The sequence below is a fragment of the Mustela nivalis genome (assembly GCF_964662115.1).
Source record: "Mustela nivalis genome assembly, chromosome: 6".
Classification (NCBI taxonomy): domain Eukaryota; kingdom Metazoa; phylum Chordata; class Mammalia; order Carnivora; family Mustelidae; genus Mustela; species Mustela nivalis.
The window spans coordinates 102,323,199-102,344,215 of NC_139025.1; the positions used below are offsets into that span (position 1 = coordinate 102,323,199).

At 40.4% G+C, this 21,017-nt stretch overlaps 2 protein-coding genes and 1 long non-coding RNA gene across 22 annotated transcripts in view; 2 read left to right on the plus strand and 1 right to left on the minus strand.

Annotated features, from left to right (window-relative positions):
• Positions 1 to 337: 337 nt before the first annotated feature.
• On the plus strand, positions 338 to 19,226 carry PCLAF (PCNA clamp associated factor). 4 transcript variants are annotated; one of them, XR_014313409.1, is made up of 5 exons: positions 338 to 512; positions 787 to 867; positions 3,974 to 4,136; positions 14,596 to 14,693; positions 18,910 to 19,226. XR_014313409.1 is itself a non-coding variant. In XM_082737304.1 (5 exons), exons 1-4 carry the CDS (start codon positions 467 to 469, stop codon positions 10,411 to 10,413), a joined length of 303 nt encoding a protein of 100 aa, XP_082593430.1. In that variant the 5' UTR covers positions 338 to 466; the 3' UTR covers positions 10,414 to 10,438; positions 11,759 to 12,767. The 4 variants fall into 4 exon arrangements, 3 of the variants coding, with proteins under 3 accessions (XP_082593430.1, XP_082593429.1, XP_082593428.1); XM_082737304.1 differs by lacking the exons at positions 14,596 to 14,693; positions 18,910 to 19,226 and adding exons at positions 10,401 to 10,438; positions 11,759 to 12,767; XM_082737303.1 differs by lacking the exon at positions 18,910 to 19,226 and having other exon boundaries at positions 14,596 to 14,762.
• Positions 6,051 to 18,983, minus strand: LOC309867963. Its single transcript, XR_014313423.1, has 3 exons — positions 18,897 to 18,983; positions 7,249 to 8,834; positions 6,051 to 7,039 (listed from the first exon to the last, which is right to left on the minus strand). It is a non-coding gene; the product is annotated as an uncharacterized lncRNA (long non-coding RNA).
• A 188-nt stretch (positions 19,227 to 19,414) lies between the features above and the next one.
• Positions 19,415 to 21,017, plus strand: part of CSNK1G1 (casein kinase 1 gamma 1) — a 197,664-nt gene continuing 196,061 nt past the window's right edge. For 9 of the 17 annotated variants that reach the window (XR_014313405.1, XM_082737252.1, XM_082737263.1 and 6 more), the window contains exon 1: positions 19,424 to 19,642. The gene's annotated coding sequence lies outside the window, so the exon portion shown is untranslated. Of the gene's footprint in view, positions 19,691 to 21,017 lie in introns of all 17 variants that reach the window. The other 8 variants (XM_082737266.1, XM_082737259.1, XM_082737255.1 and 5 more) reach the window with 5 other exon arrangements.

Here is a 21,017-nt window from a genome sequence, read left to right on the forward strand (position 1 = left end):
AAAAAAAAAACTGTTTCATTTCAAGTTTTTTTTCCTGGAGTTGATCGTTAGATTTATCCCTGTGGTAACTTTTGGAGAAATGTTATAATTCGCTGTCTTACCTGGGCTTTCTTTTCTAAGCAGGACCATTTCCCTAACTCACAATCTTAGCACTCATTCTTGGGGCACCCCAGGAAAAGCTTTAACACCGCCCACTTGGGGCGGCTACGAATCACAGGCTACTGCAAAGTTGATGGACGGGACGGTACTGAGTCAAGGCTCGCCACTGTCATAGCTGGACACTGACGATTGGTTGTGGGGGGACGGCGCGGAACCAATGGGAGCGGCTCCCCGGGAGAGTCCGTGGAGCGCGCGGGAAAGAGACCAATATAAACTGTGGCGGGAGATTCGTTTTTCAGGTCCTTGTGCAGTTAAACACCCGCGGTTGGGAAGTCAGTTGATTGCTCTCGTCTCCTCGAGTTTGATCATGGTGCGGACGAAAGCGGACAGTGCCCCAGGCACCTACAGAAAAGGTGAGGTAGTTGAGCACGGCAGTGGAGGGCAGGGGGCCAGGGCTCTCCACCGCCCTCTGAGCCAGGCTAGTCCAGCCATTCTGGAAGCTGCGGCCTGGCCCCTTACCAGGAGGAAAGAGCGGCGCGGACAGGAGAGGGTTGTCCTGCTGTTCTGGATCTCGGGGCTCTTCTCTCCAAGCGGCGGGGTCTGGGACTGTGGTGAAAACGCGGCTGTCTGACTCGTGTCGGAAACTTAACTGCCCTGTTTTCAATGCTCTCCTTTGCCTCTCCGCAGTGGTCGCCTCGCGAGCGCCCAGGAAAGTGCTTGGTTCCTCCACTTCTGCCACTAATTCCACATCGCCTTCGTCAAGGAAAGGTAAAAAAGCGCCCCTGCAGCTCCTGGGGGAACTTTGTCAAAGGGGATCAGGCCTTGCACCACAGTTCTCCGGACCTGCAAGCCTCCTGACCCACCGTGGAATTTATTTTCCTGAGATCCTCACACTCAAATTTCTTCCCTGCCTTCTGATGTAATGAGGGGACCTAGGCCTCTCGTTCGGTTGGGGTAAAGGTGGGGGTCGCAAGGAAAAGAATCTCCAACCTCGGGGTTAGGGACAGACACGGTTTATCTTCAAACCTATTTTTCCTTTCTAGTTTAGCATTTTTATTTTTAATATTGGCTGATGGCTTTTTTCTGCAAGAGGCTATTTAAGCTCCCCTTCACTGGATTAAGAATTAGGACTACAGTTGACAGTGCTGACGGGGTTGTCTTAGTATAAAGTTTTTGTTTTTATTTCTGCATTTTTTGTTTTGTTGCTGTTGTTTATTTTTTGGCATGGTGTCTGTGTGTGTGTGTTATCCCAACTACTGTAGCTCCTGATATTGCTTTTGGAACATTAGAAGGGAAAACTTGGCCCATGAAAGAGCTTCACACTGCTCCTTCTGTGCAAGGAGAGATTGAGGAAATACCGTGCCATCTGGTGCCTCATTTCTCTCCTAGGAAGTTAGGAAGATTAATTCCACAAGGCCTAATTAAGAACATACAGGGGAGCACTGTGAAGAACTTCATGGGTTCTTAAGTTAACTTAAACTTCCCCCTGTTCTAAATATTTCATTAGAAAATATTAACTAATTCTCTTTAGATAAAAAGGAGCTGTAGGTCAAAATTTTGAAAGATGATGAATTTATTGAGAATATTCTATACTCTATACCACTAAATTATGATCAGGGCCACATCTCATTGTCTGGTGCACTGTTGAATCACCAAAGCCAACTAAATAGGCCCTCAATGAACATATGTTGGCCAAATGAACCTCTTAAGGCACTTTACAGATCTCTATCTTTTTGTAAGTAAGCTCTACGCCCAAGAGGGGCTTGAACCAAGGACCCTAAGATCAAGAGTCTCATTCTCTACACCCTGAGTCAGCCAGGTGCCCTTGGAAAACTCTTTTGGGGTTTTGTTGTTGTTGCTGTTGTTGTTTTGGTTTTGTTTTATTTTCAAGATTTTATTTTTAAGTAATCTATGCACCCAACATGGGGCTCAAAATCACAATCCTGAGATCAAAAGCATGCTTCATCAACTGAGCCAGGCAGGCGCCCACAGATCTCTTTTTAATCAACTGTATGAAGTTAGTAATAACTTCATTCTAAATGATGAGGACATTTAAGCTCAGGTTACATACTTTGCTAAAAGTCACACAATTAAATCAGCAGAGCCGTGTTTGAATTTTTTTTAAAAAGATTTTTATTTATTAATTTGAGCAAGAGACAGAGCACCATCAGGAGGCGGGGCAAAGGGAGAGGGAGAGCAGACTCCCTGCCAAACAAGGACCCTGAGATCATGACCTGAGCCAAAGTCAGACCCTTAACCAACTGCAACCCAGGCACTCTGAGCTGGGTTTGAATTCTATGCTGAGCTATATAGGTTGCTGCCATTTACTTTCCAAGTAGTCAAAGAGTTCCTGTCTGTGTCCTTTTGGAAAATTATGAACCAAAGTATCACTATTATTTATTTGTTTTTTGAATATTTATTTATTTTAGAGACATTGAGGTGGGAGGGTCAGAGGCAGAGAGAAATTTCAAAGTGGACTCCACTGCTGAGTGCAACCAGACCTGGCTTAAATCTCACAAATCTGAGACCACAACCTGAGCCAAAACTAAGAATCAGATCTTTAACCAGACTACTCCACCCAGGGGCCGCAGATCACTATTTTTAAAAAGTCACTTGTACTTTTAAAAAAGATTTAAAAACTTAAGAAGTGGGCGCCTGGGTATCTCTGTTGGTTACGCCTCTGCCTTTGGCTCAGGTCATGATCCCAGGGTTCTGGGATGGAGCCCCACATCAGGCTCCCTGCTCAGTGGAGGAGTCTGCTTCTCCCTCTGCCCCCTCTCTACTAGGGCTTGTTGTCTCTCTCTCTCAGAAATAAAATCTTGAAAAAATAAATAAAAAATAAAAACTTCAGAGAGTATATATATATATATATATATATGGAAGCAACTTTATAACAGAGTTTGTGACAAATGTATTTAAAAGGAAAGATATATGTAGTGGCTCAGTAATTTGCTCATCTTCGTATACTAATCATTACTTCATAAAGAGGCAGAAATTTTTCCTTTATATTACTGTTTTAAAATGAAAAAAAAAATCAGAAATTGGGGCACCTGGTTGGCTCAGTTGGTAAAACATGCAACTCTTGATCTCAGGGCCATAAGTTTAAGCCCCACGTTGGGTGTAGAACTTACTTAAAAAAAAAATCAAGGGATGCCTGGGTGGCTCAGTGGGTTAAAGCCTCTGCTTTTGGCTTGGGTCATGATCCCAGGGTCTTGGTATCAAGCCCCGCATCGGTCTCTCTGCTCAGTGGAGGAGTCTGCTTCCCTTCCCCTCTCTCTCTGCCTGCCTCTCTGCCTACTTGTGATCTCTGCCTGTCAAATAAATAAGTAAATAAATAATCTTTTTAAAAAAATCAAGAATTGGATTTACCTTATGAACTGTATGAACTGAAAAGGAGCCAAGGGCTTTGAAAAGTGTAACCTATTTTTGTGGAAACTTTCACATTGCTGTATATTTGTTTTGCCTTTCACAGGTGTTTTAATTAATAACCTTGTTAAGTAAAATTTTGGCCGTTTATACTACATCTCATATTAGGAAAAAATGTCAAAGTTTAGTATGACAATACATAAGACTATTTGAATAGCTCTGCTTGTGAATAAATTACGAAAAATATTTTCCAGTTGTAAAAATTCTGTTAATTTTATTTTCCCAGGACAAAGGATAATTTTAACAAAATATTATATATTGTATTAATATTAATTATATTAATAATAATGTATAATACTGACTGAATACAGCTTTATCATCTCACATTTTCTAATTATTTTAAGACACTTAATACCCTGTAGATTTAATGTTAAAGAATTGCTTCCTTTTAAGAAATGACAGTTGTATCCTTAGTTCTTATTTAGTTCCACCTGTTTATATTTTATAGTTGAAAATAAGTATGCAGGAGGGAATCCAGTTTGTGTGCGCCCAACTCCCAAGTGGCAAAAAGGAATCGGAGAATTCTTCAGCCTGTCTCCTAAAGATTCTGAAAAAGAGAATCGGATTCCTGAAGAGGCAGGAAGCAGTGGCTTAGGAAAAGCAAAAAGAAAGTAAGTTTTTATATTCTGGAGTATAAAGAAAATATTTATATAAAGAAAATATTTATATTCTTGAAAATAAAACACAACGGGATATTGAGTAACTTTAAAGTTTCTCCTTGAACAGATAAGAAAACACAAACCAGGGCGCCTGGGTGGCTCAGTGGGTTAAGCCGCTGCCTTCGGCTCAGGTCATGATCTCAGAGTCCTGGGATCGAGTCCCGCATCGGGCTCTCTGCTCAGCGGAGAGCCTGCTTCCCTCTCTTTCTCTCTGCCTGCCTCTCCATCTACTTGTGATTTCTCTCTGTCAAATAAATAAATAAAAATCTTTAGAAAACACAAACCAGGGTTTTTTTTAAACTTGTACTACTCTTGGGGCACCTGGGTGGCTCAGTGGGTTAAGCCTCTGCCTTCAGCTCAGGTCATGATCTCAGGGTCCTGGGATCAAGTCCCACATTGGGCTCTTTCCTCAGCAGGAGCCTGCTTCCTCCTCTCTCTCTGCCTTCCTCTCTGCCTACTCATGATCTCTCTTGTCAAATAAATAAATTAAATATTAAAAAAAAAAAAAAACTTGTACTACTCTTTTTATAAGTTACTCCCAAATTTCAAACATCAGTGAAAAGTATTATTTTTACTCATTTCAGTCACTCAAAGAGGATCAGTTCCCAATCAGATGCTATGTACTAACCACGAACTTCCTGTCTTTATTCTCTCATTTTTACTGTCTATTTTCTATACTTTTTTTTCTTTCAAAAAAGAAATTCTTTTAAAAATATTTTATTTATTTATTTAACAGAGATCACAACTAGGGAGAGAGACAGGTAAAGAGAGAGGAAGGGAAGCAGGCTCTCCGCTGAGCAGAGAGCCCAATGTGGGGCTCAATCCCAGGACCCTGGGATCATTACCTGAGCCGAAGGCAGAGGCTTTAACTCACTGAGCCACCCAGACGCCCCTCAAAAAAGCAATTTCTATGTTGGTTTATCCAGCATCAATTCTACTAAATCAACTCCTCAAAAAATACTAGTTCAACCTCCAGAAGTAATAAATAACCAATGTAGAAAAGTTAGAAAATGGGGTGGCTCGGTGAGTTAAGCTTCAGCCTTCCACTCAGTTCATGATCCCGAGGTCCTGAGAATAAGTCCTGTGTCAGGCTCCCTCCTCAGTGGGGAGCCTGCTTCTCCTTCTCCCTATGTTGTTCCTCCTGCTTGTGCTCCCTCACTCGTTCTGTCAAATAAATAAAATCTTTTTTTTTAAGATTTTATTTATTTATTTGACAGAGATAGTGAGAAAGGGAACACAAACAGGGGGAGTGGGAGAAGGAGAAGCAGCCTTCCCTGCTGAGCAGGGATCCCGACACAGGGCTCAATCCCTGGACCCGGGATCATGACCTGGGCCAAAGGCAGCCGCTTAATGGCTGAACCACCAAGGCACCTCAATAAATAAAATCTTTAAAAAAAAAAAGAAGATAATTAAATCTTGCTTTTTAAAAACTTTTTTTTTAATGTACCTTTTTTTTTTAAAAGATTATCTTTATTTATTTGACAGAGATCACAAGTAGGCAGAGAGGCAGGCAGAGAGAGAGGGGGAAGCAGGCTCCCTAATGAGCCAAGAGCCCGACGCGGGACTCGATCCCAGAACTCTGGGATCATAACCTGAGACGAAGGCAGAGGCTTTAACCCACTGAGCCACCCAGGCGCCCCCGCTTTTTAAAAACTTTTAATGTCAGGGGCGCCTGGGTGGCTCAGTGGGTTAAGCCGCTGCCTTTGGCTCAGGTCATGTTCTCGGAGTCCTGGGATCGAGTCCCGCATCGGGCTCTCTGCTCAGCGGAGAGCCTGCTTCCCTCTCTCTCTCTCTGCCTGCCTCTCCATCTACTTGTGATTTCTCTCTGTCAAATAAATAAATAAAATCTTTAAAAAAAAAAAAAACTTTTAATGTCAGAAATATGCTGATGATAAATATTAAGAAAAATTCTGCATATAGAACTATATATAGTTTTTATAATGTAAAAACATGTATATAAACAGACCAAATATCAATAGTGATTATCTCTGGGTAAAAACCTCTCTTCATATTCATTTTGTGCTCCCAACTTTCAACAACAAACATACTTCTAAGAATCAGGAAAAAAATAATGCCACTTGGGAAAAAAAGGGAAAGAAAATAGACGTATAAGTAATAGGATCCAGGCTCTCTATAAACAATTTTGAAGAATTGTGTTTCAAAAACAAATTATATGACTGGAGGTATGGGGGAATGGTGAGCATGGGCGGACAGATGGTGCCATGTCACTGTCATTATGATGCCCCCTGGTTGAAGACCCTGCTAGCTACTTCTCTTGCATGAGCCAGGAGCCTATGATCCAACAGCACACCAAACAGCAAGTCTGACCCACGCCACAGTGACCAACATAGGCAAGGGGATGGTGGCCAGGCTCAGTCTGTGACTGCTACTTCTGGCACTGCTCTCATCCACACAGATTTATTCACACAGTCCTTTACCAGCACACTGGGTCCTCTGTTTGAACCCACAGTGTCTACTGTGCCCTGTAGTCAGTGGCCATTCTCGTGGTCTTACTTGCCCTTCTGTATTTCTACTGTTAAACAGATCCAGGCCAAAATAACATCTGTTCACTAATGCATATTCTAAAGTTCAATCCATATGGTAACTAGAAGTCCAATGTGAGAAAGAAAACACAGTCTTCATCAGATCTAATAATTCCATTCTTTATTTTACTAACACAGAAACTGTGAGAGTCCCCAGTTGGACTGACTTAGAGAGCATCTGAAGGATTTGACTAGGTAACAAATGCCAATATTAAATCTGCTGGAGTTTCACATACAAGACTGAAGAGAGACATTGAAAATTAATGATATGATTAAATGTAGTTTAGTAAATATGGACACTTAAAACTCTACCTTGGGGGCACCTGGGTGGCTCGGTGAGTTAAAGCCTCTGCCTTCGGCTCAGGTCATGATTCCAGGGTCCTGGGATCGAGCCCCACATCAGGCTCTTTGCTCAGCCGGGAGCCTGCTTCCCTCTCTTTCTCTGCCTGCCTCTCTGTCTGCTTGTGATCTCCATCTGTCAAATAAAAAAATAATAAAAATTAAAAAAAAAAAAACTCTACCTTGATAATAAGAATAATTGCACCTTGATCTAGAGAAAAGGGATAAGCTGTGGAATGGAAATTGGGTTTTTACTTTGATTCATTAAATTTAGAAGGCCATAAAATGATTAGGTAATACAAAAAGTTTCCAGGATTCTATTTATATGTACATTGGAAGGAGCCACCAGGTGTTACTGTAAATCCTCTGTTTATTTCAGCAATACTGGTTTTTTTTTTTTTTAAGATTTTATTTATTTTGACAGAAATCACAGGGAGGCAGAGAGGCAGAGAGAGAGGAAAGGAAGCAGGCTCCCTGCTGAGCAGAGAGCCCGATGCGGGGCTCTATCCCTGGACCCTGGGATCATAACCTGAGCCGAAGGCAGAGGCTTTAACCCACTGAGCCACCCAGGCGCCCCAGCAGTACTATTTTAATGCTGATATACTCCACATAAAATTTTACATTGTTAAGTTTTCATAGTTCTCTTGGGAACTCTTTCCTCTGGAGCTTTGGGGTTGACATTGCATGTGACTTTATGTAGTAACTGACATGTTCCAGGGTGGTGATGTTTTATTGGCATCTACTACAAATCTAAGCATGAGTAATTTTTTTTTAAAGATTTTATTTATTTATTTGACATACAGAGATCACAAGTAGGCAGAGAGGCTGGCAAAGAGAGGGGAGAGGGAGAAGCAGGCTCCCTGCTGAGCAGAGAGCCCGATTCGGGGCTTGATCCCAGGACCCTGGGATTGTGACCTGAGCTGAAGGCAGAGACTTTAACACACTGAGCCACCCAGGCGCCTCAGCATGAGTAATTTTTGCATATACACTTAAAAGTCAAATGACAGGTATTTCCTATCACACATTCCCATCCAGTAAGAATGGCAGATTCACTTAGTTAACTTGGATCACTTAACTTCATTCCAGAGATAAGAAGTGCTTTGACTTCAACCGTCTTAAAATACTGCATTTATTTCTGCCATTTGTTAAATAATTTTTTTTAAAGATTTTATTTATTTATTTGACAGACCGAGATCACAAGTAAGCAAAGAGGCAGGGAGAGAGAGAGAGGTGGAAGCAGGCTCCCTGCAGAGCAGAGAGCCTGATGCGGGGCTCGATCCCAGGACCCTGGGATTACGACCTGAGCCGAAGGCATAGGATTTAACCCACTGAGCCACCCAGGCGCCCCATGTTAAATAATTTTTACAACTTAAAAATTGCCCTGTTTTGAAGGCGTATTTGACAAATACTGAAATTAAGATGCAAAAATATGAAGGAGGCAAAAATAATGTATATTACGTATTTGGGGAAGTGAAGACAGGAGACTTGCCTGTATATATATATATTTGTAATTTTACATAGACATTTGTATATATATATATATGAAAGATTTTATTTATTTGAGAGAGAGAAAGCATGAGCGTGGGGAGGAGCAGAGAGAGAGGGACAAACCGAGTCTGTGCTGAGTGCAGAGCCCAAAGTGGGGTTTGATCCCAAGACCTTGAGATCATGACCTGAGCTGAAATCAAAAGTTGGATGCTTACCTGACTGAACACCCAGGTTCCTGGAGACTTGCCTATATTAAATTCACAACTCTTTTGTGCTCTCTCTGTGAATACATTAAAAAAAAAAAAACCTTTATGAGTCAGAATAGCTACATTTGGAACACTTTCTATATCAGTATTTTTAGATAGTTAGAACCTTGTCCTAAATCTAGGTGTACTTGATTCTGGAAAGTAAAACTTTTACAACTGCCTTGATGTACAGAAAACTATGTCTAGAAATAGACACTTTATGAAATTTTTGGTTCACATGTTCACACACTGATGCTTACGTGTTACAGTATCCAATATGGCCACAGTAGACTTAATAATTCTTAAACCACTATTTGCCATCTTTAGAAACCAATAGGGGAGCAATCAGACCCAACAGATCTCAAGCTATGAGGGATCTTTGGGAATGAACATTCCCTTTGTTTCATATCTGAACACTGTACATCTGTTTGGGGTTGTACAGTGTGTTTGGAATTGATTCCCATTGAACACAAACTAAATAAAAATAAATGGCTGAAAGAGCAATTAAAACAAAGTATTTGGATATAGAAAAGGATTCTTATGTATATAAAATTTTAAGAATTCAATACTGTTCTAAGATCATTTAATAAATGTTTGTTGAGTGCCTACCATCCATGTTACAAGATATTTAAGTTGTTTGTTTGTTTGTTTGTTTGTTTGTTTTTAGAAATCTTTCCACCCAATGTGGGGTTTGAACTCACAACCCCAAGATGAAGTCACATGCTCTTCTGATGAGCCAGCTAGGCATCCCTGTTATGAGATATCTAAAAGAAATGTCAAACTCTAGAGCAGTAACTAAATTTTAGACTTTGTTGCTATGTCACTATTATGATTTCTGCTTCCAATAAAAATCAACAATAATGGGATACAGTTTTATATAGAGCCTTTTAATAGATTTGCTTTCATGATTCTGTAAGTTTCTTCTAGTTCCAGGTCACTAGCATCATTCTTCCTTGTTCTTTCTCATTCTGATATGATAGGCTAATAGTCAATATTAGCTCTAGAATATACTACAGCCCTCTTGAATTATTTGTGACTTCCACTAAGGAAACAAAATATTTGGCAATATTGCCAAATATGGCTATACCATTGACCATTATTGATCATCGTAACAATAAAATATATATTACAGGCTTTCAATTATATGGAGAAAGATTACATGTATATATTCATAAAGGACTTTGATCCACAGTATACTAAAATTTGTGACATAAAACTAGGTAATAACGGTTTATACTATTCCTTTAGACCCCTTTTTTAGATTTGTCTTTGTTTAGGAGAGTTGTAATTACCTCTTTATTGATCGTAAATCAATAGCCTTATTTTTGATAGAGTTAATTAACAGATTATCAGAAGGACTTCTGCTATAAACTCTCTAATTTATAACCTGAAGCACGGCTACTCCTAAAGCTTTATTTTTCTCACAAAGGCAGGGTAAACTCCCTTTAGTTGCATGGGGGTGGGGGGTGGAGTCAGAATCAAGAAAGACAATCTGTGTAAAACCTTGAATAGAGCTATGATACATAAATTACAGCAGGTCCTTGCAAAAAGGAAGCTTGGCTCATGATAGTGTTCATTTGTTAATTTGATTTAACTTCCAGGAAAATACAATGAAGTCCTCTTGGTAATCTAATAGTAGGTAAGTCAATGAATTTTAAAAATATTATAAAATTTTTTAAATTTTAAAAATATTTTAACCAACTGAGCCACCCAGGTGCCCCTAAAAATATTTTTAAAAATTAAATATTTTAAAATTTTAAAAAATATTTTATTATTTATTTATTTAAACAGTTTTTAAAAAAGATTTTATTTATTTATTAGAGAGAGCAAGCACACATGATAGTGAGAGAGAGAAAGAGAGAGAGAGCAAGAGCAGGGGGAGAAAGAAGCAGACTCTATGTTGAGCAGAGAGCTCAACATGGGGTTTCATCCCAGGACCCTGGGATCATGACCTAAGCAGATGCTTCACTGACTGAGCCACCCATGTGCCCTGAAAACTGCTTATTTTAGAATACAACTGCTTATTTTAGAATATATTTCACAGATCTTCAGCAGCTCTAAAAAATATTCTGATTTATGGTTAAGTTTTTCATAGACTTTTCTCTATAAGAATTGTAATGAATACAAAATGGCTCTGGGCTAATGTAAATTATTTTTCAAAAGCTACAACTACCTTTTACCAATTTAACCAATTTTGATATTTTTTTCCAATTAGGTAATATGTTTATATGGTTCATGTATGTATATATTCATAAAGGACTTTGATCCACAGTATACTAAAATTTGTGACATAAAACTAGGTAATAATGGTTTATACTATGGCAAATATGGCAACTTGCTTTGTTTTCTCTGTTCACATGGATTGGTTGATTGTTTTGTTTTTTATTATCACAAAGTTATTTTTTTTCCCCTTAAGATTTTATTTATTTATTTGTAAGGAGAGGCGTGGGGAAAGCAGGAGTTGGGGAGTGGCAGGCTGAGGGAAAAGCAGGCTGAGGGAGCAGACTTCCTGCTGAGCAAGGAGCCGGATGTGGGACTTGATCCTAGACCCTGGGATCATGATCATGAACTGGGCTGAAGGCAGAAGCTTAAATGACTGAGCCACCCAGGCATCCCTATTATCATGATGTTCTTGCTGAAGGATTATACTCTTTATCAATTCACTTAATTGAAAGAAGATGATATAGAAATAGAGATTCCCTTTTTAATAAGAATGGCAACATATCCTAAAGGAGAAACACTGATACGACAAATTAACAGGCAAAATAGTTAAAAGATTTTGTTGTTCTAGTACTTGGGATTTGTAGGTGTTTGTCAACTAATGGAGTTTAATTTTCTCTCATTTCTATTCACTTGACCAGACACATTGCACTATTAATGGTCATGATTTATATAGGTTGATAACACTTTTCTTAGTCAATACTCCAATGACTATTGAAGTTCTCTATTCTTTCCACAGAGCATGTCCTTTGCCACCTGATCACTCAGATGACGAAAAAGAATAGAACTTTCTTAATTCATCCTTGACTAATGTCTCCTGTTTATTATTCTAGGATGTAAATGCATAAATGTATTTGTTCCAATTAGCTTTGTTGAATAGGCATTTAATTTAAAAAATGAGGCTTATATACAGTTACTCCAAAGCAAGTGATTATGATATTGGAGAATTTGTAAGATTAATTACGATTACTTAGCTTAGTATTCAGTAAACTGCAATATTTCATTTCTTTTACCTGTTGTTATTAAGCTTCTTGTTCTTCCTAAAAATTAATCATTGTGTGGTGTTCTAATTACGAATCTGTGTTTGAGATTGTAATCTTTGTACTGCTGCCATTTTTATTGGCATTTGATAATTGGAATGGTGCCATATTTTTGTTTCTTTTATATGCCTTAACAAGCAGAGTTAGGTTTTTGCACATTAAAAAAATTCAGTATTAATTAAACTGAACCTATACTCTTTTCAAGAAAGAGGGCCAAAGATGCAATGTTGAAAAAATTTGGACAGCTATGTATCTTCTCCGTCAGGGCAATTTGGCCTAAGGGTTAAACAGTTGATAAAGCTTCTAACAACAACAAAACAGCTAAAATACGAGCATAGAATTACACAGGAATATTTCATAGACTACACTAAAAGAGAGAAATTTTCCAAGAATATGCATTTGATTCAGTATCATAAAATATTACCCTTTGGGCCTGTAATTTTAAAGTTGGAAATCAGTAAAACATGAAAGGCAACATACCATAAATCCAGATTATCTGTCTAGAGTCCTTAGAGCTACCATTATACATTTTAAGATAACCAGGGGTATAATTGAAGGGGAGGATATAATATAACTTAGTAACTGATATTCTTACTTTCTCATCACATTATTTGCTCCCTGACCTCCTGTTGTCAAAATTAACCATGTTTTAACAAGTATGTTTTGCTGAACTTTGTTTTTAATAAATGAATACTTATTTTCACAATAGACTGTCTATTTGTGTGCTTCCTGAGATTATGTCCTACTATTTTTATTTTTTTCTTACAAATCAGTGAAAAAAAATACCAATCAGTGCATTAATCTGATTTTATCAGTTTAAAAAAAATATATTTCTTTATTTATTTGACAGACAGAGATCACAAGTAGGCAGAGAGGCAGGCAGAGAAAGAGGAAGGGAAACAGGCTCTCTGCCAAGCAGAGAGGCCAATGTGGGGCTTGATCCCAGGACCCTGGGATCATGACCTGAGCTGAAGGCAGAGGCTTTAACCCACTAAGCCAACCAGGTGCCCCTGATTTTATCATTTTTTAAACTAAGTTCTGATGATTGTAGATTATATTTTTTGCTTTGTCTTTTAGAGAAGGATTTTTTTTTTTTTTTTTTTTTTTTTTTAAGATTCAATCTTTTCATTTGACAGAGAGAGACAGCCAGCAAGGGAGGGAACAAAAGCAAGGGGAGTTGGAGAGAGAGAAGCAGGCCCCCTGCAGATGCAGAATGAGCCCCAACACAGGGCTCATTCCCAGAACCCTGGGGTCATGATCTGAGCAGAAGGCAGAACTACTACTGAGCCACCCAGGTGCCCCTTGGGTATTAAACAGAATGTTACTGAATTGAGAGCTGAGTTTTTATCCTAAGTACTTCCTTAATAATTAGGCTTTGTATTAAGGATTAGCTCAACGAACGAACTCTATTAAAGTGTTGTTGTTTTTTTTTTTAAAGACTTTATTTATTTGACAGAGACAGGGAGAGAGGGAATACAAGCAGGAATACAATACTCCCCCTGGAAGCAGGCTCCCAGCTGAGCAGGGAGCCCAATGCAGGGCTCGATCCCAGGATGCTGGGATCACAACCCGAGCTGAAGGCATTCACTTAACCAACTGAGCCACCCAGGAATCCTTAAAGTAAAGTTTTGGTGGATCTGAAACCTGATTTGCTATTTTTCATAGATGGAAAGAGAAACTTTATGGTGACGTGTCCAGTGAAGTCTGAGTCTGATATGTAATTGTTTCTAAAAATGTTGACTTTAAGAACCTACAGTCTTTCCAAATATACAACATATGATGACTCCGTTTCTCCTGAACACTGGATCAAAAGTAAAATTTATATATTAAGAAGATAATTAAACTTGTTTCTAATTTTGTACCCTTCACAAAATTAATCTGGTTTTCCTCTTTGAATGGATTATTCAAATTAATACTAATATTAAATTTAAAAATAACAAGATTAACAATATTAAATATTTTTAAAATTTTAAACAAAATAAAAACAATATTAAAATAAATATTAAATTCCTGGCCAATGAATAAAACTTTTCTGGAATTTTTGAACATTATGGGGATCATATGTATTTTATGTTTACCTAGCTTCACAAAGGAACAAATATACTATATTTTTATTTTATTTTTTAAAATATTTGTTTATTTGAGAGAGAGCAAGAGAGAGAACAAGCGTGGGAGGGGAAGGAGAAACAGACTCCACTGAGCAGGGATCCCCATGTGGGCCTCAATCCGAGGACTCGAGGATCATGACCTGAGCTGAAGGCAGAAGCTTAACTCACTGAGCCACCCAGGCACCCTGGAAGAGCAATACTATCAGGGAATTTGTACAGTGTGCTTGCTCAAGGAATGCTTATCATTTATTTTTAAAGCAGAAAATGAAACCTAAATTAACTGCACCTTTCCATATGTATATATACGCTGCTTACAGTTTTCACTGTACTTAACAACGTTTTGTGGTAATTCGCTTTTGGAAAAACTGGAGGTTCAGCTGGACCTTGATCCAACCAACATTGTTATAATGGTTCTTTTTACCTTTGAGGATGGCATATGAGGGTGGGAAAGATTTTCACTGAATCAAAACCTCACTGAACAAGAAGTCTTCTTGCCCAACTCAAGCCAATTACAGCTGTTCATTAGGTGAACTATTTTATTAATTGGCAACTCTAACTGAAAAATGTTCGGAATTAAAATTTTGAATTTCTCTAACTTCCCTCCTTCTATTCTTGGTTTTGTCTTTGAAATAACTCAACAAGTTATTCCTTCCACATTACAACCTTCATGTATTTCAAGATAGCTGTTACATCCTAAGGCTTCTCGTCCTAGGGCTAAACATTCTATACTTTATTTCACATGTATCCTAAGTGAGTTTCTCTAAGTCCTTTGTGTTAGGAACTGTGGGTTTTGTGTTGTATATTGCTTAGGCATTTAAGTGGCAAATTTGGCTACATGTCTTCCCCAGCTGATCCCAAGTAGTCACTAACTGATAGGCTCAAGTTTTGTTATCGTTTTTTTAATAGATTTTATTTATTTATACGACACAGAGAGAGATCATAAGTAGGCAGAGAGAGAGGGGGAAGCAGGCTCCCTGCTGAACAGAGAGCCCAATGTGGGGTTTGATCCCAGGACCCTGAGACCATGACCTGGGCCAAAGGTAGAGGCTTAACCCACTGAGCCACGCAGGTGCCCCAGTTTTGTTATCTTTTATATTTGGAGATGCCAGTGGAACTCTAAGTATATCTGAATATTAATTACTTCAGGAATATTTAAATATTATTGAGAAATAGTATTGGGTTTTATTGTTTTTAAAAGTTATTTACTTATTTTTATTTATTATATTTTTAAATTTTATTTATTTATTTGACGGAGAGAGATCACAAGTAGGCAGAAAGGCAGGCAGAGACAGAGGAGGAAGCAGGCTCCCTGCTGAGCAGAGAGCCCGATGCAGGGCTTGATCCCAGGACCCTGGGATCATGACCTGAGTGAGCCGAAGGCAGAGGCTTAACCCACTGAGCCACCCAGTTGCCCTATTTACTTAATTTTTTTAAAAAAGATTTTATTTATGTATTTGGTAGACAGAGTTCACAAATAAGCAGAGATGGGCAGAGAGAGAGAGCAGAGGAAGCAGGCTCCCTACCATGCAAAGAACCCGATGCAGGGCTTGATCCCAGGACCCTGAGATCATGACCCGAGTCGAAGGCAGGGGCTTTACCCACTAAGCCACCCAGGCACCCTATTTACCTGTTTTTAAAGTGATCTCTACATTAATGTGGGGCTCTAAATCATGACCCCGAGATCAAGAGTCACATGTTCTGACTGAGCCAGCCAGGTGCCCTAGGTTTTTAAAAAATAAACATTAGATACCCTGATTTTCTTTTTTTTTTTTCTTTTTTTTTTTTTTTTTTTTTTAATTTATTTATTTGTCAGAGAGAGAGAGCAAGAGCGAGCACAGGCAGACAGAGTGGAAGGCAGAGTCAGGGAGAAGCAGGCTCCCTGCGGAGCAAGGAGCCCGATGTGGGACTCGATCCCAGGACGCTGGGATCATGACCTGAGCCGAAGGCAGCTGCTTAACCAACTGAGCCACCCAGGCGTCCCCTGATTTTCTTAAATGATTAAAAGAGATGATTAAAAAAAGTGAAAAAAATTTTTTGAAGAGATTGGCAAAAAGGCTGGAGGTCCAGTATTCATTTACAGGATGAAGTGTGCTTACTGTACTGACCTTGAAGGCCATTTGAGATCTAGCCAGGTTCTGAAAGCACTGTCTTTTTTTTTTTTTTTAAGATTTTATTTATTTATTTGACAGAGAGAAATCACAAGTAGATGAAGAGGCAGGCAGATAGAGAGGAAGGGAAGCAGGCTCCCTGCTGAGCAGAGAGCCCGATGCGGGACTCGATTCCAGGACCCTGAGATCATGACCTGAGCCGAAGGCAGCGGCTTAACCCACTGAGCCACCCAGGCGCCCCTGAAAGCACTGTCTTAATTATGGTTCATAATAAGAATATGGATTCCTCTAGTACTGCTCACAAAATCCTAAAAATGTAGTTAAACACACATAGCTAGTTTCAGATGTGGATTTTGCTGTACAACTTTAGAGATCTCCAAGCAATGAGTATACAGAAAATGATAGAGTAATAGGGCACCCAGGTGGCTCAATCAGTTAGGCATCTCTTGGTTTCAGCTTGGTCATGATCTCATGGGTTGTGGGATTCAGCCCCATGTCAGACCCCCTACTGCTTAAAGATTTTTTTTTTTCCTCTCTCACTGCTCCTCCCCTCAACTCACATGTGCTCTCTCTCTCTCATAAATAAATCCTTTTTTTTTTAAAGGATTTTTTATTTATTTATTGGAGAGAAAGCAAGCACAAGCAGGAAGAGGGCCAGAGGAAGAGGGAGAAACAGACTCACTGGTGAGCAGGGTGCCTGATACCCAGCTTGATCCCAGGACCCTAGAACCATGACCTGAGCATAAGGCAGACACTTAATCAACCAAGCCACCTAGGTGCCCCTCATAAATTAATAAATCTTTCTTTTAAAAAAGAAAATGATAAGGCACCTGGGTGGCTCAGTGGGTTAAGCTGCTACCTTCGGCTGAGGTCATGATCTCAGGGTCCTCGGATCGAGTCCCGCATTGGGCTCTCTGCTCAGCAGGGAGCCTGCTTCCCCTCCCCTCTCTCTGCCTGCCTCTTGCCTACTTGTGATCTCTACTGTCAAATAAATAAATAAAATCTTAAAAAAAAAAAAGAAAAGAAAATGATTGAACTGTATGTCATATGACCATTTAGTAGTTGGGCCAGTCATACAACTGTAAAAAAGCAATTGAGTAACTAAAAACAAAAACAAAAAAACAAAACCACAAAACTATAGTAAGAGAAGATTTAAATGGATGCTTTTATAACTCCTATTACCTCAGGCAATTGGAAAAATGAATGATGCACAGGAACCTGCATTTCTATATTGGCTACTACCACGTTTAATCGTAACAATTAATTGTGGGACCCCTGGGTGTCTCAGTTGGTTAAGGGTCTGCCTTCAGCTCAGGTCATGATTCTGGGGTCCTGGGATTGAGTTCCACATCTGGCTCCTTGCTTAGTGGGGGAGCCTGTTTCTCCCTCTGCCTCTGCCCCTTCCCCCTGCTTGCTCTCTCTGACAAATAAAATCTTTAAAAAAATCTTAACAATTAATTTTACCCAATTAAATATTTATTTATATATAACACATTTACCGTATTACTTTTTAAGATTTTTAGCGATATCTAAGTCCACTGTAGTTTAGATAAGTCATTATTCATTGAACTCATAGTTTCATTTTTCTAATTTAAAAATTTTTGATTCTGTTGACAATTGAAATAATATCCTCTGTTTTGTCATGGTAACAGGTTTATTACTTGTGACCTATTGCTAGGTGGGTTTTTTTGTTTGTTTGTTTGTTTGTTTGTTTAAGTAATCCCTACATCCAACTTGGGGCTGGAACTTGCATGCTCTACTGACCGAGCCAGCCAGGCACCCCTTTAAAAGAACTATTAATTAGTGGATATATTCAAATTCCATTTGAAAGTTTTTATGTGCATACTCTCACATGTATGCATGTCCATGGCAAGAGTTGAAATGTTTTAGACTAATTAAATTACTACTGACATTTGAATTTCAAGTGATTTCCTACAGGTTTTGCTAAACTGTCTAGGATGAATCAATTTAATGCTGTTCCATGTGTACAGGAAACCAATAGTCCTGCTCTTTCTTTTAAGTTACCAAAGCTCATTTCCTCTGCCCCAGATGAGGTGGACAACAGTCCAATATTGATGACTAAGAAGCTGTCATGACCAGTAAAATCAGAGCCAGCAATTGCATGTACATTTACTGATATCGAATAGAGAACAGATTCAGCAGCTACTCGTTTTACTGCTTTTAAACATATTCAAGATAAGAAAGTCCAGCCAAGATTTTTACTATTTTTTTTCTGATTTCCCAGTTACATTTTTCTGAATGTTTAACTGCCCTAATGTATGGGTCATTTTTCTAAAGAGAGGATTAATTATATTGGGTTTTATCATAGCCAGTAGTTTCCCCAATTACTTCAAAATTCAGATCACCCCGACAGAAGAGTAAATGAGGTCTCACAACATTTTTCTTGTCCACAGTGTTGGTATGAAAGTTTATTCTGAGTGGAGGATTAAATGTTGTCTTTCCCTAGCTTGATTACCGACTTCTTTTGGATCAAAATAGCTCTACTCGACTTACAGCCAATCCTGTTTTTCCCTTCCATTTAAGCTAGGCTATTTCTAGATTGTACCTAAATGTGTAATCCTCACAAAAGATAAGATAGGTGAAGACAAAACTTTTCTCACCGTTCGGTTTCAGAGGCTGTCACAGGTGAATGAAGTCCAAGAAAAAGCTTTCGTAACATTGAAGATTTTTTAAACCCAGCTGAAACATAACTGAAAATCCACAAGAGGGAGATGCTTGCTAAGTCGCCAGAAGAAAACTCCCACGAGGGACCAGAGAGAGCCTTAGGAGGAGTCATTGGGTTGGCCTGGACTCAGGTTGGGAGGGAGCAGGTGTACATAGTGCCTGGGGGCTGAGGGGGGACTACAGTTGAAGGGAAAAGCAAGCTGGGCTCCGCGTCTCTGACGGCGAAGAGTGTGTCCCTTCTAAGACCACGGGGGAAAGGTAAGAGGGTGTTTCCAAAAAGGTAGCCCCTCAGAGCTGCCTCCTGGTAGTCTCAGAAGAAATGGGGTTGGTTGTCTTTGAAGGCACTTCCGCTTAGCAACCCCACGCGGTTGCTAGGGAGGGGCAGTAGTGGGGATGACCCGGAAGTGGTGGTGTCCCTTTCTCTTTGCCTGCTTTAAGTTTGTCCTATCAGGAGCGCCGGGGTGCTCTGCGCCGGGCCGAGGGTGGGGCCAGCGCTAGTGGTTCCGGCTCGGCTCTTACAGCCCCTCGGCTCCTCGCTTTCCCCCTCCCCTCTCTCACCTCTCCTCCCTCCCGCTCCTGGGAAAGAGAGAAGCCACCACTGCGGGTGGCTGGAGAAGCACTCGGCGGCTCCGGTAGGGTACCGCGCCCGCCCAATCTGAGCCTCGGAGCACTGCCGGACCAGGTACTCACTCCGGATTCGACGGAGTCCGGGAGGCTGGAACCTGAGAGTGTGTGTGTCTGTAGGGACTGGTCGGGGGGCCCTTCTCCGTGTTGGGGAGGGGGCCGCGGAGATCCTGGGTGGGGCGCAGGCCGGCGTGTGTTTCTGTGGCGGGTTGCGGGGGTGGAATGGAGGCTTTGGGGGAGACCGCTTGGGGGAGTTTCGGGTGGCCAGCTCTAGGTTGCGGGGGAGGCGCCCCTTCGGATGCAGAAGACTTGGGCTGAAGTGGACCGGAGTTTGCCACCTGGAGGATTCGCTCTGAAAGGGGGAGCATCCTCCCGGGCCAGAAGGGGAGAATGGACCTTGTTCGAGTGGTTGGGGCAGTCCCTTGCTTCCCTTGCCTACCCTTTTGAGACAGAGCAACGGCTTCCAGGGTTGTGGGGGTTGTGAGTCGACTGGGCACCACGGGGAGCCGCCCTTGGCGGAGCTAGGGCAGAAGAGTGGGTAAGGAGACCTCCCTCCACCCAACTTCCGTGTGCTTCCCTCACTTCTTCCTTTACTGCTCTCTCGCCCCAGAGTCCTACCGGAGCTGTACCTCCCAAGTGGGCAAGCATCATAGCGTAAAAAAGAGGGTGAGGTTCTTTGCCCTTAAATGATACTTCAGATATTTGGAAAGTGCCAGAATGGCATATTCAGCCAGGTCTCCCAGTTCGATGTTAAATCTCATATAAATTGTCTTAGAAAAGTGCAACACGGAAAAGCACCAAACTACAGGCTAGTTGGGCATAGCTTTGTTTGGTAGATATGCATGTTTATAAAAAATAGGTTGGGGGGACCATATAGATGTAGAGGTCTAGGAGAGACATGTTGAGGCAAGCCTCCTTTTCCAATCTCTTACCTGTCAGAATGCCTGTCCTAGTTTAAATGAAGCAGAAAGATCCTCTTCATTTATATTTTAATTAGCGACTGAATTGTAGGTACAGTGTGATAGATGGCTCAGAATAGATACGTGAACGTTCATAGAGACAAGATCCTCAGCTTTTGAGCCTGTCTCTTAATCTTTTAAGGAGATAATTGTGGTCAAGTGGAAGTATTGGCTTTGAGATAGGTAAATCTGGGATTGAACCCAGACTGTGCCACTGGCTAGTTGTTGACCTTGGGCAAGTCATGGGATCTACCGGAGATTTAGTTTCTTCCTAAGTAAAATGAGTTAAAATTTTTACCAATATTTTAAGTGTGTGTGTGTGTGTATTGTATTTAAATAACAGTCCACTCTAGGGGCACCTTGGTGGCTCAGTGGGTTAGGCCTCAGACTCTTGATCTCAGCTCAGGTCTTGATCTCAGGATGGAGATCAAGCCCGGAGTTGGACTCCACTCACATGGAGTCTTCTTAAAAGAA